We start from the raw sequence: 17,374 nt of genomic DNA, 5'->3' as shown, positions 1-17,374 counted from the left end.
TAATTCTTGGCTACTACTAATTACTGGCTATACTAGAACTATACTACATCTACGAAGAACTGTTCTTCTTCATAAGGTTGGGTGAACTCAGGCAAACACACATCAAGACACTCGGAGCTTAATAGCAACGAAGGACTTTGTTATCAACTATCTAGATAGGTAGGCTCGCTAGGCAGGATCAACACCATGTGTCTGCTTTCATTGCCCCTCCCTTGCACGCAGCCTCTTGAGTTCTCTGTTGCTGCTGTGCTACATAGATGAGTCGACTCTTCAAGCGACTGGAGTATAGTAAACTACACAGATCTACCATCTTCGTAGAGTCAAAGCATCAAAAAGTGTATCTATCTATCTTCGCCATCTAAGGTTATTCTCGAGCTACTAAAGTGCCTACTTATTAGTACCTGGTACGAGTAGATATCTAGGTAATGATTGAATCTGGGGTAAATCATGAAGATGACTAGCTTACTAATTACTAAGTTGAGTATTCTAGACTGTGATTGGTCTAAATTCTATTTGTCAACAAAAACCTGAATATACTCCTGGTTCCAATGTAGCATGCTTATCTAATAAACGATTACTCAATTCCCGCAACCCACCAACTCCAAAGGAGATATCGCGGTATTCCGAAACCACACTTTGCCACATGGCGGTGCTACTGATTGAATAGTCATCCAGCTTTCGGTGATAAGATTTGCTCGACTAATCTTCCCCCTCGATTTCTAAGATCTCAATGACGTGCTAGCTCGCCACGGTTTTCGTTGCTTACAATATCAGAATTTTGGTCACATAGTCTTTGTAATTATACGTGCGCATATATATATCTCTGTGTTTATTGCTATTAATTCGTTTTCTTTACTTGTATTAATACAGCATAGCGATTCGTACACATACTCACATACATATATTCTCGCGTCAATTTGTTGATTACAATTCCAAAACAATCAAAATACACTTGACTACGTCACTCCTCCGACATTTGAGAATCATCTCTAGACAACATCATGACAACCGCCGCACCTATCCACAACACACCGGCCCACAACCTCTCTCACTCTTCACGAATTGAAGCTGCCGGTCAAACTAGTATTAAAGATAGTAGTTTGGTCCCTCGCGGTGATACAATTGTCACCCTCAACTATTTCAGACCACCCGAAGACGGCTCCATCCCTTTCAACTACGTCGAAGAACCACCGCAAGGACAACCTCAACGCAACTTTGGAGATTTTGATATCCAAGTCCCTATCAGCGATATTCGCGGTAAAGAATCACAATACAACCTCAATAAAGATGCTTTCGAAGTAATCCTCGGAGTTCCGGAGTCTGCAGAAAGGGAATTCAGAGACGATGACTCCATCAAAAGAAACTATTATCCCGAAGTCGAGAAATTAGTCTTGGATAATATACCCGGCTCGAATAAAGTGTTTATTTTCGACCATACGGTTCGTCGCTCAGATCCCAATGCTCATCGGGGTCCCGTCGTAAGAGTCCATATCGATCAAACTTTAAAATCAGCCAAACAACGTGTACATCGTCATTTACCAGAAGAAGCAGAGAAACTCCTGCAAGGTCGATTCAGAATTATAAATGTATGGCGGCCAATTAATGGAGTTGTCCAGGGGAATCCTCTAGCATTCGCTAGCTCGGCAACTACTCTCGATGAAGATGTTATTCCGGTCGAACATCGATATCCGGATACAACGGGTGAAACGGCTGGTATCAGATATAATGAGGGACAAAAATGGCATTACTTGTCTGGAATGAAAAACGATGAGAGATTATTCTTGGAGTGCTTCGATAGTGAGTCATTGAAACCTGGTACTGAGGTTCAGGGTGGTAGAGTACCACATACTGCATTTGAAGATCCGAGAACACCTGAGGGTGCAAAGGGTAGAGAGAGTATCGAAGTCAGATGTTTGGTTTTTGGTCCTTGAGGATCGAATCAAATGGTGTTGCATAGGCGATAGAGGGTATATTGAAATTGGGGTTTTGATTTAGCATTAGGGGTTATTATTACTGTGTCTCATCTGAATTTACGAATTATTTCAACACCATAAGTCTATTCGAGTGAAAATTCATGCTACATGGTGATACGCATAAACACGTCAAGGTCTCATCCTGTTCCCCTCGAAGAGATAACCAGCATTGTCCAAATTGGTTGCATAAAAATATCATTCAATGCATGCGTGAACAACCAACCCATCGTATCCACCTACCTATCTACTCGAGTCAGTATAACTACATCATCAACTCTCCTCGTCACCAAGCGAGTTAGTGATATAATCTATGCATATGTATTATGACTATGAGAAATTCAACATCATCAACAATAGCGCAGTAATACTATATCCATTACAAACTCCACGTACCTAGGCAACTAGATACGAAAAACCTTCTTCATCAAGAAAACATCTTAGCATCAACTAAACCTACCAACACTAACTACAGTGTATATTCCCATCCAAACCTATCCACTCCAATCTAGCACCAGAAAAATAACTTAACTAGAAAAATAAAATTTGCATTTTCGTCTTCTAGCTACATGTTCCCTCTCGATCATTAATCAATACTAAATACCTAGATATCTAGATACACAAACTCACAGGCCCTTTCAGGCTGTAGAGATGGCTTTGAGAAGTTGAGAAGTGTGTTTGGTTAGATAGTTTATATATCTACTATATTGAATCTCATGTATATGTATATTAAATAGTCGCTTAGGAAGGTAGGAGAATACATAGGTTATAACTAACTAACCGACCAGCGATTTGGTTTAGTTTAGTTTCAGATACTATAAGCTTTTATTTTCGACTTGTATGTGGGTTTAGGGATGAATGAATGGATGAATGTTAAGTAGAGAATTTGAGTTTCTTTATTAGTTCTTAGATTTAGAAATCAACAAATTAACTTTCCTATCCATCTATAATCAAACTACTAATTAGAAAGAATTAAGTTATTAAAGTTATATTAAAAAAGTATTTAAGAAACACACAAACACACAAACACATATAAATACACACAACCTTAAACAAATACAAAACTCAAAGATCACCAAATCACAATATCATCTCCTATAAAACTCAATCGATTCTCTTAAAAATATAAGATACTTTAATAACTTTTAGATGAAATCACTATACTACTATAGAAAAGAATCTCAAAACTTTTGAGATGAAATATATAGAGTAGGATTGATGTTGGAGAGTTGAATGAACGATGTATGTTGAGAGGTGGAAGGGGGATGGGGGACAATGATTAACTAAGGGGTTCGCTTCGCTTGTTTATATAACCCCATGATCATTACATCACAAAATCATACAAAATTCATCATCAACAGATAAAAATTATACGGCCCAGGAAGATTTTCATTGTTTATTCTCCCCACTCCACACATCACTTCTCACACCCGCTTATAATTAAGTCTCGTGTCTCAAGGAAAATTCATCTTTTCACATTCTCATCTCATTCCATCTCTCACACTCTCTCTTTCTATCAATTCCCACCCATCCACATTCTATCAGCCACCCAAACAATAAACCCCCCAAATCCTTCCCAAGCCACAAAAAATCTCTCTCACATAAACTGAAAAACTCGCAGCTAAAAGATCAAGATCAAGATCCAGCTTGTCAGAGCTATCTTCAATGGCAACCACATCCACATCCAGTCAAATCTTTCTTATGTGTATACGACAGAAAAAGTCCCCTCATACTGCGAATTCCCAGATCCAGGCCGTCATATAATTATCCCATCCATCCATCCATTGAATACAAAAGGATCCCTTCCAAAAGAAACCTACCAAAACCCCAGGATATGAAACGCCACAAGAACGGTCCCGTCATAAACCTCCAGGCGAAGGAAACAAAAACAACGCATAGAGCCAGTCCAGCAGATTCGTATATTCTTCCACGATGCTCCTTTCCGTGCAATCCAGTTCCATCCCATCCCATCCCAAGAACTCGACCCGCGAAAGATTTGATGCGAGGGGAATCCGTTGAAGAAAAAGAAAAAAAAAACAAGCAAGATGTAGTATGCCCGCTAACTACCATGTTACCAGAATGAAAAAGGAAAACAAAAGAAAATTTCTAGAATTAAATGAGTGGAGTTGTTTTTTGGGTGAAAAATGACATATATCATTCACACCAAACTGTGTGGAGTATGTAGATGCCCAACCCCTTTAAAATGCAATCGCTAGCAAAAACGCGTAGCGCGAGCCACTTTTAATATCCCAGCCCTATGTATGTGAATGCCGCCCGCGCCCTTTCAAAATGAAATCATAATCCTCATGCTGTGATATGGTAAATCGCAGAATGCTCAAGTTGGTATCCTTTGTTGATCTCCCGAAAAGTTGCGCCTTGCTCAAAAGAAAACGCGTAAAAAGAAACAAAGTCGAATATGGATCGATTAAACTCTCGAAGGCGTCTGGATGCGCCATATGAAATCGGAATTGCTGAACCAAAGAATTGATGACTGCCTCTGTCCAAAAAAATTGAAATGTAATATGGTATCTCGCCTTTTGGATACAAACGCCCCACATGATATATATTACAATTGATATAGTATGTACAGATAAATCGAATATTGTTGAAGTATAAAGTAAGTTGGGATCATTGATGATTGCTGTCGACGGAAGGTTTTGGTGAAAGAGGTGTTCGGTTGAAAACGGTACGACCGAGACTCTTAAGTACCCCAACGCTTTCATTTGATTCAGCATTGACATAAATGCTTGTAGCTGGATCAATCTTGACACGACAGAAGAGTGTGGAGAAGAGGAATTGATCACCGTTTGTGTCGTAAAGAGGTAAAGTACGGTAACCTTGTTTGAGACTGCTGAGTTTGGCAGTATATGTAGCAAGAGGTAAAGTTTTATCGTTGTAATTGTGGCCGTCCGATGAGCATCTGACAGTCCAGCGAACGAAAACGAGTTCTGGAAATTTAGTTGTTAAGGCGAAATTGAATTTCTTATTGAAAACTGGATTGAAACCATTTTCTTGGACGATGTGTGTACGACGCTTGTGAGGGGCTCCTAAACCAGAAGAGCCATCTTTAGCAGAAGCGTCAAGGCCACCTTCACCAATGACACCTTTAGTCTCCTTGCTCTTATCATCGGCATGATAAACTTCGACTTCAATATATGGATCGACAGAACGATTAGAAGGAAGACCCTTTGGGCGCATGAGCTGTTGAGCTGAGATAATGTCAATTGAGAAGTTAACATTTTTGCGTTCTCTCTTGACATGATCAGCTCCTGCTTCCTCTGGAACACTAGGAAGCATTTTAATCTCTCGAAGCTCGCTTGGCTTAAGAACATAACCCGATTGATCGGTCCCGCCTGCAAACATAGCGTCATTCATTTGCATGCCTAAATCATGAGTCTGCCAGTTGAGGGCTACCATCTGAACACTTCGTCGCCAATATTTGAGGGGATCGAAGTTGGTAGATGCAACACGCCATCCATTAGGATACACTCGCATGAGATATCTCATGTTGTGTCTGGTCATCGCTCGGCGATCAATTTGCGTCTTGCTATTCCTGTCAAAGGTAGACTCCATGAATGAGAAGATGTGATTGTAAGCTTTGCTTTCTGGATCATCGAAACCACGGAATTTAACACCCGCACTGTAAATGCCAAGCTCTCCAAGGACCTTGACAATCTTGCTTGTCTTGGGCTTATCCTTAGGTCTGTCTTCGTTGCCTTCACTATCGCTACTGCTGCTACTCGTAGTTTCATCAGTTCCAGTCCTTCGAATGTTTTGCTTGATATTGCTTCCACTCGGGTTTGAAGTTGGTGGGGGCAAGAGAGAGCCACTGGAAATGCTTGAGTTATCGAGTCCTGCGGGATAGACACGAGGTGAGCTAAAACTGTTGCCACGGGACCGGCCATTGACCTTGGGGGGAGTTTCATCGGAAATTCTGGGTTTCTTGACTTTGATCAAGATTCGATCCATCAATTGAGAAGGCGAAGGAAGCTCCTGGGATGATGGATCAAGAGGCTCTGTGACTAGTAAGTCACCACATGCTTCTTTGATGATCTGAGCCATAGCTGCCTGCTGAGCATCGTTGCAGTGAACCTCTAGAGAAATCCATAATGGAAAATGTGATTTGACAAATGCATATTTCGCAATGGTATACATCACATCAGAAAACAAAATAGGCCTGGTCATGGTGTGACCATGATTGACAATCGGTCTCCCATCCTTTCCATCCCAACAATCAATTTCAACACACCGGCAACCTTTGATCAAAGCGGATATGTAAGCCTCAACACTCGATTCCCCAGCGACTTGTCGGCCCATAAGATAGGTATTGTGAGAGCTAGAAATGAAGTATTCATGCATAGGACGATCGAGAGTAAAAGTTTCAGGAACAGTCTCGAGAGGAACATTATGAACGGATGTGAAGAAAGTGGCTAGAGCTTCTTCACTCATTCGTGCAGCCTCACCGTCCTGTAATGGCTGATCTCGTGATCTTGACCGACGGGCAAATTTGGCGAAAATAGATTCCCACTTCGCTCGGTCCTTCTCAACATTTTCCCCTTGTACTACGTCGACGAAGTTAATAAACTCTTCAAGTGTAATTCCTCTGACATTGTCAGAAGCAAGCTTTTTGTAGATCTCGGAAACGTCTCCTCTTCGTTTCATGAGCTTCACAAATTCTTGAAATTCGGAAAAGTTCAATTTCTTTGATTTGGTAGCATCTGCTTGTTGAAATCTCTCACGTAAGAATCCGGAGGAAGTGTTGATGTGAAGGTTTTTGCAAAGCTGCTCGACTCCTTCGAAATTGAGAGCCTCTTCATCTTCGGCATGAGGTACGTCGGAAAACTGCTTGGTCATCTCGCCACGCCAGTAGTTTCTGACGGCCTTTTCGTTGAACGCAACAAGACTTGACATGTTTTCATATCGATGCTTAGATATAGCTTCAAGGGTTGTTGTCCACAAGTCGAATGTTTGTTCATCAGGTGCGATCAAATGCATGATTTTGGTTGAGCGTCCGGTCGACTTATTGTCAGGTACAACATAGAGGATGGAGAAGAAACGAGGTTCGTCCTGAGAGTCAACCTTGAACTCCTCGCGATAGTTAAGAGCGTCAGATCCGAGTCGGATTTCCTTGATGTTGTCTATGAGAAAGCTCTTCGCGGGCCTTGTCTTATCCCACGATACTTTGCAAGCTTCATCTTCGAGAACAAATGTAAGAACTTTTCTTTTCTTCTTTGTGATCTTGATCATCGTGGTGCCTTGGAGAAGAACAGTAGGTATAACAGGTCCGAATGCGAGACCTGCGTTGCCGCCAGTCATTGTCGAAGAGCAAGCGAACGAAGCATTGGAACTTGGATAGTCACCGGTCAGACCTTCGATGCCTAATGGCGAATCCACCCATTCAATGGTATCCTCGTGAACATCCTCGTCGGAATCGGAGTTGATTGGGTAGTGTCTGGAATCTGGGGCTGTACTTGTACTGTCACTTCGACGTCGCAACATGACTGGTCCGGCGCTTTGTTCCCGACTTGTGTTTGTAGACTGCCGTCTTGAAATCTTGTTTGATAACCTTCTCATCAACCCGTGTGATCGATTGCCATTGGATGATTCGGCCATGGCAGTTTGGCTGTGTTTCCTTGAGACTACTGAGTCGGGGAGGGGTTCGAAAGGGGGAAGGCGATGTTCAGGTTCACGCCCTCGTGGGCCTTCGGGCGATACTTGTAATGAGGAGTTGTTGGTCATGATTTGACCAATATCGGGTGACATGATCGGCGATGCTTGTACAGAGCTTGAGGTTGTGACCGAGGAAGCCGACATTGGAACGGTGGGAGCGGAAGAAATGGTGGGAAGAAATTCGGTTCGCACACGCGATATACCACGTCTTCGATTCAGGGAGGATGATCTTTGTGGATATGAGGACATGTGAGGAGATTGTTGTTGTGTGGGAGCTCTTGAGGTAGTAGGAGTTAGGTTCGGACTCGACGTGAGAGAAGACATCTTGGAAGAGGATTCGGTTTCATTCATATTGCGATTGAAATGGAAATGAACTGTTCAATGGCGCGGCTTCGTATGATAAACTAATAGCTGAACTCGGGGTTGAGAACACTATACCATGTAAATGTAATTGAGCGCATATCTCTTGAGAAATTGGAGAAAGTGGTAAAGTGGTGGTGGATGAGTCGTATATTTTGCAGCAGGTATGGAATTTATGATTTCGATAGGGGAATCGATTGGATGCGCCAGATTGTGGTAGGAATGAAATTTTGCGTAATTTTAAATCATGTGGAATGATTTCTTTCTTTGATCAATGAGACGTCGGATCTGGATAATCTTGCATTTGATGGCAGTGAATGGTAGAAGTAGGAGACCAAGTTAGGAATTATTTCGAGACCTTGATGTTGATTGTGTGGGAATGAAATTTTGCGTGTATGGTGGGGGGGGGGGGGTAGGGGGGGGGAATTTAAGTTTCGGTTTTAGTTTTCTTGGGTTGATAGTGGTGGAAGATGCTGCGGTGGAAGGTGGTTCTGTGCAGGTATGTATGTACTATGTATGTACTATGTATGTATGTATTATGTATGTACTATGAATATGTACGTACTATGTAGGTGTACCGAGTTTTGTGGCAGGTGGTGAAAATGGTAGGTAATAAGGTAGCAAGGTAGCAAGGGAGTAAGTAACAAGTAAGGTAGTAATAAGATAGTAAGGTAGTAAGGTAGTAAGGTAGTAAGGCTAGCTTTTTAGTGCAGATGGGTTGTCTTTTTTTTAGGTGAGTGGATGAGTGGATGAGTGGATATCAGATAATCAGAGTAAATACTCTGTACCTAGCATGTATGTATGTATGTAGGTAATGTTAATAATAAAAAAGTCGTGTTAGGGTGATGGCTTGTTCGCCAAACCATCCCAGAGTCCCAGAATCCCAGGCCTGCAGGAAAGAGAGAATAAAAGAATAATTATAAGTTAACTAACTGTAAATAAAATAAAATAATGATGATAAAAGCTGGGGGTACAGCCGACGGTATTCTGCAGTAGCTGATTATGCTCAAGAGCTAATATAAATGTATTTTGTAATAGAATTAGCTATTCGCTTTGTGCGTTTTCCTCTTCTTCTTTTTCGGCTCGTCCGCAAGGCTTCACAGTCGAGAGAGAGAGAGAGAGAGAGAGAGAGAGAGAGGAAGAAGATGAAGTGGTTTCGTGAAAGCGTTATGCCGTTCAACTATTAGGGGAATTCGTCTCGCAGGAAAGGAATGTAAATTTGGTGATTTGATATGATGGATGTGTATCAGGAAACAAAGGAGTGAGCTCTAAACTGACTGGTATCTCTTCCGTGTGTAGTAATCGATGAAGAACGAATGAATGGAAAGTCGACTACAAAAATTCAACAAATAAGGAAGAGATGATGATGATTTCTCTTTCCCCTCTTCCCTCTCCTTAGTGTTCTCGATACAAACAAACGTTAACCCTACTAACGTCCGTATTTTCCTTTCTTTTTATTATTATTACTACCTTTAGATGTCTAGATAGTGGCTGGTTGGTGTGTGCGAATCAATAAATGATTAACCGAAGATCCAAGTTTTCGCTTCACTTGGTACCTATGATATTCAAGAGCCGCTAAGAATTAATAAATTCCTTCAGTGGCTTTTGGATGTCCAAGGAATCGTTGGTTCAGTGAGAGGGAGCGTTTGTGGATTAGTGGTTGTGGGTTTGGTGGGTTGGTGGGTTGGTGATTTGGTGATTTGGTGATTTGGTGAGGAATAGGTATCAAGTGTAGCGTAAAGTATAGTAGTGTACGAAGTGTCTCGAGAGTGTACGCTGTCGTAGGAAGTGTGTATGTAATATGTGAGTAGCTAGCTGTATAGTGATACCCTCAAGCTATGATAGATAGACAACGTAGGTATCTAGCTAAGGTATAGATGCCAATGGATCCGAATGGTCAGGCTGATTTAAGGCTGCTTAAGGTCGATGCTCTGAACACTAATGTAGTAATGAAGGGCGCTACCAGACAGACCTTAACACTTTCAACTTTTTTCCTCGATTGATCATCAGGGATTGGATTGACAGTTCCAGGTTTTGCTTGTCGTGGTTTGTTGCGTTGCTGCTCGCGGCTCGCTGGCCTTAAAACAAATTGATAATAAGAATTGCTCGGTACTCCGTAATCTTGAAAAGGATCCAGTGTGTGTAGGTAGGGAGGTACCGAAATAAGTAATATCGAAAGTTTTGGGTCCAATATGATATGTCGCAGTCAGTCAATCAATCAATAATGAATAGGTAGCGCGTGGTGCGTCGTGCGTGGTACGTGTAGTGGAGTTATTATTGTATTGGATTTTGCTTGCTCTTGGAATGTATTTGGTGGGTAAGATAGATTGATGTATGAATCGGTCAATCCGTGATATCCCATCAATTGCCGTGAAGGTAGCTTGGAGCGTTCGAACGTTGTACAGTCAGCAGCCCATGCGCCAGAATGGTTTCGCTTTTCTATGGATATCAAATGATGAAAGTGGAGAGCTATTTTCCAGATGTTTTACTTGAGAACTATCACAATCATTCGTTGCCGAAAAGTATCTTTGGCTTTTGGCTCCTTTCTTCCCGTCTTCCAATCCTTCTGTCGCTAGGTCTTCCCTTCCTTCTTATCGATGGATCGAGGACCCTTCTCGAAACGAGGCGAGATTAGATGAGATGAGACGAGACGAGATGGTGGCTTTTAACTTCTGACTGCTTTGGTTGCTTGTTGACTACGCCTTGTGCATGTGATAAGTGGCGTGTTGTCAATCGCTATATAATTTGTCTTTGTTTTAGAGATGTGATTCGTAAGGGGCAGATAGGTCGATATACGAAAATCAAAGGTTAAGCCTTGATGTTTGGACTTTGAGCTTTCTGCCGTCTTGTTCGTCGGAGCGTATGTCGATCGAAGTTGGAGTGTTGAGATACCAGGAACAGGGCTCTCAATGTTTTGTTCGGAATAGATGCAATTCGTAAAATAAAGGGTGAAACGGAGGTATGGTATAAGTAAATAGCTGGGTACAAGTAATCAGTCTATCCTGACTTCGTTTGGAATGGCTGGAGGAGCTGGTTACAAATCTAAAGCAAGATGGCACGATGAGAGCAATGTGTATTTGACTGTACTCGAAGTAGATGTGATGAACTCTAGTGAGTAATCTCAACACGTATGTCAAAGTCAAAGCAGGTTAGAATCCAAGATCAATTTCTTCAAATTGAAATATAGACGTCAATAAGCATTAGGATTCTGGGGCTATACAATAATAATATTCCATCCCATTTCTGGAGCACCGTTATATCGTGAGCAAATTGAAAAGTAGCCAAACCCAAACTCAAGATCAGTCGTACACAACTATTTCGTGCATATATCGCGATAGGGATCTGAATTCGAACATTTCCCCCCTCCCCTCAAGTTCTTAAGAAGAAGGGACCGGGAGAGGAAGACCAGCAGGTTGTCTCATCATCTCATCATTCACACAGTCAATTGCGCAGTGCTGTGCAGTGCATTATGCACAGGAAATGCTGCAATGATGTTACTCGCTGCAGACCAGAATTTCTCCTACCCTGTCTTGATTCCACTGCCACAGCATTCTCCATTTCATTAATCCCATCTTATCCCATTCCATCAACAATCAACCGAATCCCCCCGAAAGTAAGAAAGTTAGACGCTGTTCTCCTGTGAAAAAGTAGGTCTCGTGGTCACATTCATCAACAGGGGGACGGTGACCGTCAGGTTAGGTAGAAAAAGGTAGGAACATGGCATATAACGTTGTCATTGGGAATCATTCATGAAATCAGAACCGGCGAAGCATTTTGCTTCGTTGGCACACACGGCGATATCAATGGGATCCAATCATAAATCGTTACCCCTCGCGCACCTCGAGCGAGCAACATTTTCTCTCCCCCCCGCTGTGCCTAATCATCCATATATTTCCAACCCCCATCCTTCACCGCTTCGAAAAATCATTTTTCAATCTGTGCATGTAGTATACCGACCACCAGTTCGACTGACTTTGCTCTGCAGAAGAAACACTCACGAGACCAAAGGTAATTTGAACAGACCCATCTCCCAGCCCTTCTCGGGTCTTCGTAAGTACCAAATCGGTACAGTGCTCTCTCGTTCCTTCGTCCTCGTGCTTGGCGTCGAAATGATGCCATTCGCATTGTTTCCCTCGGGGAGAATGTCATTTGTTCGCGATGCGGTTTGATTACATTCGGAAGATATAGATAGATAGATAAATATCTTAATCTTGTACTCTATCTATGAGCTATCACATATCATTATTTTCCGTGCTTGTCTGCTAGCTATTCTTTCTCAGTTGTCTCCATTATCCAGCTTCCCAGCTTGCGAACAGGGCTATATTACTTACAGGAGGCTACCTGGGTGTAACATGACGCGCTTGGAAGATGGATAAGGCTAGATATATATACGAGGGAAGTAGAGAGTGAGTTCATGCAGCAAAATTATATGGAGATAAGACGTGCGGTAATGGACCATGAGAACTGTTCTCGTGTAAAAGTGCCATTTTCAATCACAGTCGGACTTTATAGGTAGATATCAGTCATTCACCGTGGATCACATCGAGGTCACTTGGGATGAGAAGCATATTTACGCGTGAATCCATCCTGTATCTATGGAGCTTCCACCTCTTCACGTCACATCCTGTACCATAGTGGAGCGAAGATGCAGCATCGATAACCTCGATAGAGTAATCTAAACAAAGTTTCCCCCTCTTGCCCCTCAATCTCAATCCTACCTGAAAAACGGTCTTGTTCACACAGGGCTTAGGAGGTACTCTTCGACATTTTCCCAATTTACTGTCTATCATATTACATGCCTCTTGAACAAATGATGTATACATCGCATTTGCACGTCGTGATTTCTTGCACCACTGAGCCTGCCTATCATTCTATCCAAGCAAGCGCAAGGAAACCCATCCCTATCCCATTTCAGCAAAAGATACGCCGTCGTACCGATCAGCATAATCGTTCAAGGAAGTCAGGAACCTTCCGTCATAAGGCTCAAACCTCCTCCATCACTCAACCAATAGAAATAGCCAATCTCGCCCATCAAAAGATAGCTGATGCTTGCCCCATGTGCTATATTCCCTGCATTGTATGTAGTTTTCATGGCATGTAGGCCAAATAAGCAGCATTGATGTTTCGCCTTGACTGTCCATCCAGGTCGTTGATTAGTCGATGGCTTGGATTACTTCAACAGATTACGAGGTGAGACCTCCCTATTGAATGTATAACCAAATGTTGGTCATCGGGCTCCCTTGTAATCAGGGGGGGAAGGATCGAAGCATTGAATACGGTTATTTTTAATCGAATTCTTGGTTTGGCAGAAATCGTCTTTTGCTGATTAGACCTTTTACATTAATCTTGAACTAATCCTCGGCCATGGCGTTACTTGGATGATCCTACCCGATAAGAAGGTAAATTGGATTACTAAATAAAGGTTATTTTTAATCGATCAAATAGTTCCGCTGATTCCGTGTTCCGTCTGGAGCATGATTGCCTGCATTCCTAGATTATAGATATTCTAGTGATTTCAGTATTGATTTTAACCAAATGAAACATTTGAGGACCTAACCGCCTGAGATGACATATAATATTGGAAGGTTGGTCTTGGTATCATGAATAATAGTGTCAAGTGAGTTAGCGTTAACTCATTAACCAGTCAACATGCACGCAGATTAAAAACATCGGACGAAGATGGATCAGTAGCTTTGACGTACCTCGGTACAAGTCGCGCTCTGTGCTGTGCAGCCAAGTCGGGCTGCGTGGCAGGATCTGGCGAGCGGTGCTTTGGCATTAGGAGATCATGATACGATGTTTGGAAGCCCTGATGGAAAATTCTTTCCTCAGCTCTCAGCCCTTGGCAAGGGCAACGAGATTGTTTCATCTTCAAGAAGGTCGTACGCCCCACAACAGAGATTCGTGATCGTTCTTTTTATTATTTCCTTCCGTCCTAGCTTATTAGTTGGTAAATAGCTTCTGAACTGCTAAAAGGCAGGATGCTCGGGATTCGGATCAAGCGTACCAGCTACACGCATAGCTAAGACGGATTTGTGAGAAACCTCCAAAACCAAGAGGTTTGGCATGTTAGGTTGAAGCCTAGGAAGGTTGAGTAAATCAGGTACAAGGTCCGAATGCGAAGAGTAGATCCTTGCTCCCGCCATAGGAAGACAGCGGAAGAAAAAGTACGAAGTGAGATAGAAACTGCTGAACCAAGAGGGTGACCATGGCACGGTTGTGCTCGGTTTCCCTGAGCTCTCCAATTATTGGCATAACTCCAATCACTCCAATCACTCCAACCACTCAATTCGTGTCATAATTTTCCCTATCATGGAACAAATTCTGGCTGTACATTGGGTTAACTCTGCAATGCACCAACGCAAGTGGGGTGTGCGAGCATGAGATAATCTCTTTGAAAGACTCAAAATGTGCTGTCGAATTGAGATGTGATATTTTGGTAAGAGTAAGGAAAATCTCTGTGGGTGAATCTAGTAGTGAGAAAGTCTCGAATGCTTATTCGTCAAGGCTTAGATTGAAAACAAATGAAAATATGTTGTCTCAATCTCGTATCCGGGGTACGACTTCGTAGCCACATTAAGAACGATATCGAACTTTCGAAGCAATTCCCTGCCCTTCAACTTTTCTCCTTCCCTTCTATTGGATTCTCGGGGAAAATCAATATGCAAGGCCCTTCCCACACTGGTTTTGGTCCCAGTTTGGTAAAGCCCAGTTTCAGTCCACATTCAACGTTTATAATTACTTCGCACTCATTCTCTCTTCTTCTCTCCGCGGATTTGTGCGAAAGGGGTGATGAGAGAATCGAAAATAAAAATACAATATGACGTATAAGTTGAACCCCTTATACTCTGGCCACCCCTATTTTGAGCTACTCATTCACATCAAAAATCGCCTTTTCGGCTTATTAATATCTCTTTCAAAATACAATATAATTTACTAAAAATTTATATATACACTAGTCATCGGGGGGAAAGAGTTTTCAGACTACGAATTCGTAGAGTTCTTTTTTCTTATTAATTACTATATAATTTTAAAACTCTACAAATTCGTAGACTTTAATTTCTTTTCCTCTAATGACTAGTACTAATATAATATAGTATAATATGATATAATATAATACATAATTCTAATTCTAATTATATATATACATACATTTATAATATATAATATATATAAGAATCAGCTCCTAAACCCTCGATTCTCGCTACGCTCGAGTTTAAATAATTAATTTTAATTTAGTATTCTTCTTATTCTTCTTATTCTTCTTATTCTCTTTACTCCTCTTTTTTTTAGTTTTCTTTTCTTTTCTACTAGATTTATTAGATTTATTAATTAGTTTAATAGTAGAATAGTAGTATAGTAGTATTATAGTTCTTCTTTATATTCTTCTTTTCATTCTTATATAGCTTTCTCTTAATATAATTTTATATATCTCCTAGACTATTATTAGAGGACGTCTGAGTAGTTCGTATAATATATCTTAAATAAAGATGCTTGATTGATGAGATTACAATTTTAATGCTTTTTTAGTTACTTTATTTATAAAATGAAATCTTGATTCTAAATCTTACTTTTTCAAAAATCTATAAGAGAAGGAAAGATTAGAAATAAATAAATAATTCATTACTTAGAATTTTATAATAAAAATATTATTAATTAGATTATATATTCAAGATTAAACGTAAAGATTTAGTTAAACTTAACAAATCCTAATGATCTAATTAGTTACTTAGATTCCTATTAAGCGAGGCGTTTTCTAATAACATTCTATAAGATAGATTCTAAAATTCAGATTCTAATTTAGATTCTGATATTGAAAAACGTCTAAGGCAAATATAAGAGTTTAAGCCCCGGCTTATCGCATACTAAGCGAAAACACACTAAAAACCCTCATTTCTTCAACTTTTAAACTATATATTAATTCAATTAATGTATGAATTAGGTTTATAAAAATGATATATAAGATCGAAAATCATTTAAATGATTCAAAAAAATAAATGAAATATTTTTATATATTTTTTTGATAAAGTTATAGGTTTTTAAAGTTGAAAGAATTAAAAGTTTGAAAAAAAAGTGATTTTTTTATATGAGAAAAGCGTTACATATTATAAATTTTGAAAAATTTCAATTTTAAAACCCTAAAACTTTATCAATTTTCATAATTTCAAGGAACAATTTTAATCGAATATTCTTTATATAGTTATTTCTTATATATACAATTTTCAAATCAATTTTTCGAATAATTAAAGATTTATAAAAATAATTAATTTATATAAGAAAACAGTATTTTTGCGGGGATTTTATCACGAAAAAGGGTGGTGTGCGATAAGCCGGGGCCTCAACTCTTACTTTAAATCATAGTATCTCTACTTATAAATACACCTTTAAATATCTTTTAATTAATACTTTTAATTCAATCAATTAATTCTACTACTATTATAGAGTCTACTCTAAAAGTAATTATATTATTAAAAAGTCCTCAATTGCTCTAATTTAATTATTTCTTTTCTGATTCTTTTTTTAGTATATGAACACTAATAGCTTCAATTCATTAGCTACTGTATTACAAGCCCTAAGCGAATGCGAAAGAGACTAGCTCTTTCCGTAGTGTCTATATATTGTTACGATGGGTAACAGAATGCCATGTGACCAGTGTCACGTGGTGGAGTTCTCAGGAGCCAGGGCTCCAAGGAGGTCCTTGGGAGCTAGGACTTCAAGAAACTCCAAATCAATATCAGAGAACGAAGATCTATATAAGGAATGGGATTTCATTATAATGTAGAGCTTTGTGTTCAAGAGAACAATCATTAGTTTTATTACTATAATTATAAGAATTGTAATCAATTACAACCTTATTGAATTCCTACTTGAAGTCTAGTTTAAACCATTTTGAGAGATCTCTAGATATTTCCACGTGACCCTAGAGGCAGCTCCCGTAACACTTATGGCCTATAACTTTCTATACATAGCTAGCTCTTTAGACAGAATACAATATAGACATTTAGGACCTACGAATACGTGAATGCTACGTCTTTCGTATCCTTCTTAAACCAATAATTAGTTCATTTAAGAATTATATACTGAATTGAAATAATATAATAGGTTTCATAGGCTTTCCTCCCACCTGCCTCGGTGTTACGGGAGCTGCCTCTAGGGTTACGTGGAAGTATCTAGAATTCTTTTGAAATGGTTTAGTCTAAACTTTAAATAGGAATTTAATAAGGTTATAACTAGTTGTAATTCTCATAATTATAGTAATGAAATTAATGATTGTTCTTAAACATAAAGCTTTATATTATAATAAAACTCATTTCCTTATATAAATCTTCGTTTTCTATCCTAGTTTCTAGAACCTTTCCGATATATTGGATCGT

The 17,374-nt window shown here is 40.0% G+C and overlaps 4 protein-coding genes across 4 annotated transcripts; 2 read left to right on the top strand and 2 right to left on the bottom strand.

Moving 5' to 3' along the window:
* Nucleotides 1-1,001: 1,001 nt before the first annotated feature.
* EAF01_002392 (uncharacterized protein) lies at nucleotides 1,002-1,931 on the top strand (the record flags this gene model as incomplete). The annotated part of the gene is made up of 1 exon (XM_038910644.1): nucleotides 1,002-1,931. The coding sequence occupies one exon, from the start codon at nucleotides 1,002-1,004 to the stop codon at nucleotides 1,929-1,931; it is 930 nt and encodes a 309-aa protein (XP_038773566.1).
* Nucleotides 1,932-4,598: 2,667 nt separating this feature from the next.
* EAF01_002391 (uncharacterized protein) lies at nucleotides 4,599-7,991 on the bottom strand (the record flags this gene model as incomplete). Its single annotated transcript, XM_038910643.1, has 1 exon — nucleotides 4,599-7,991. One exon carries the CDS (start codon nucleotides 7,989-7,991, stop codon nucleotides 4,599-4,601), a length of 3,393 nt encoding a protein of 1,130 aa, XP_038773565.1.
* A 3,758-nt stretch (nucleotides 7,992-11,749) lies between these two features.
* EAF01_002390 (uncharacterized protein) lies at nucleotides 11,750-12,169 on the top strand (the record flags this gene model as incomplete). The annotated part of the gene is made up of 1 exon (XM_038910642.1): nucleotides 11,750-12,169. One exon carries the CDS (start codon nucleotides 11,750-11,752, stop codon nucleotides 12,167-12,169), a length of 420 nt encoding a protein of 139 aa, XP_038773564.1.
* Nucleotides 12,170-13,429: 1,260 nt separating this feature from the next.
* EAF01_002389 (uncharacterized protein) lies at nucleotides 13,430-14,409 on the bottom strand (the record flags this gene model as incomplete). The annotated part of the gene is made up of 3 exons (XM_038910641.1): nucleotides 14,008-14,409; nucleotides 13,703-13,939; nucleotides 13,430-13,490 (listed from the first exon to the last, which is right to left on the bottom strand). Exons 2-3 carry the CDS (start codon nucleotides 13,867-13,869, stop codon nucleotides 13,430-13,432), a joined length of 228 nt encoding a protein of 75 aa, XP_038773563.1. The 5' UTR covers nucleotides 13,870-13,939; nucleotides 14,008-14,409.
* Between the last annotated feature and the right edge of the window lie 2,965 nt (nucleotides 14,410-17,374).

The sequence above is a fragment of the Botrytis porri genome (assembly GCF_014898465.1).
Source record: "Botrytis porri strain MUCL 3234 chromosome Unknown BPOR_003, whole genome shotgun sequence".
Taxonomy (NCBI): Eukaryota; Fungi; Ascomycota; class Leotiomycetes; order Helotiales; family Sclerotiniaceae; genus Botrytis; species Botrytis porri.
This window is presented reverse-complemented; position numbering and strand designations above follow the sequence as displayed.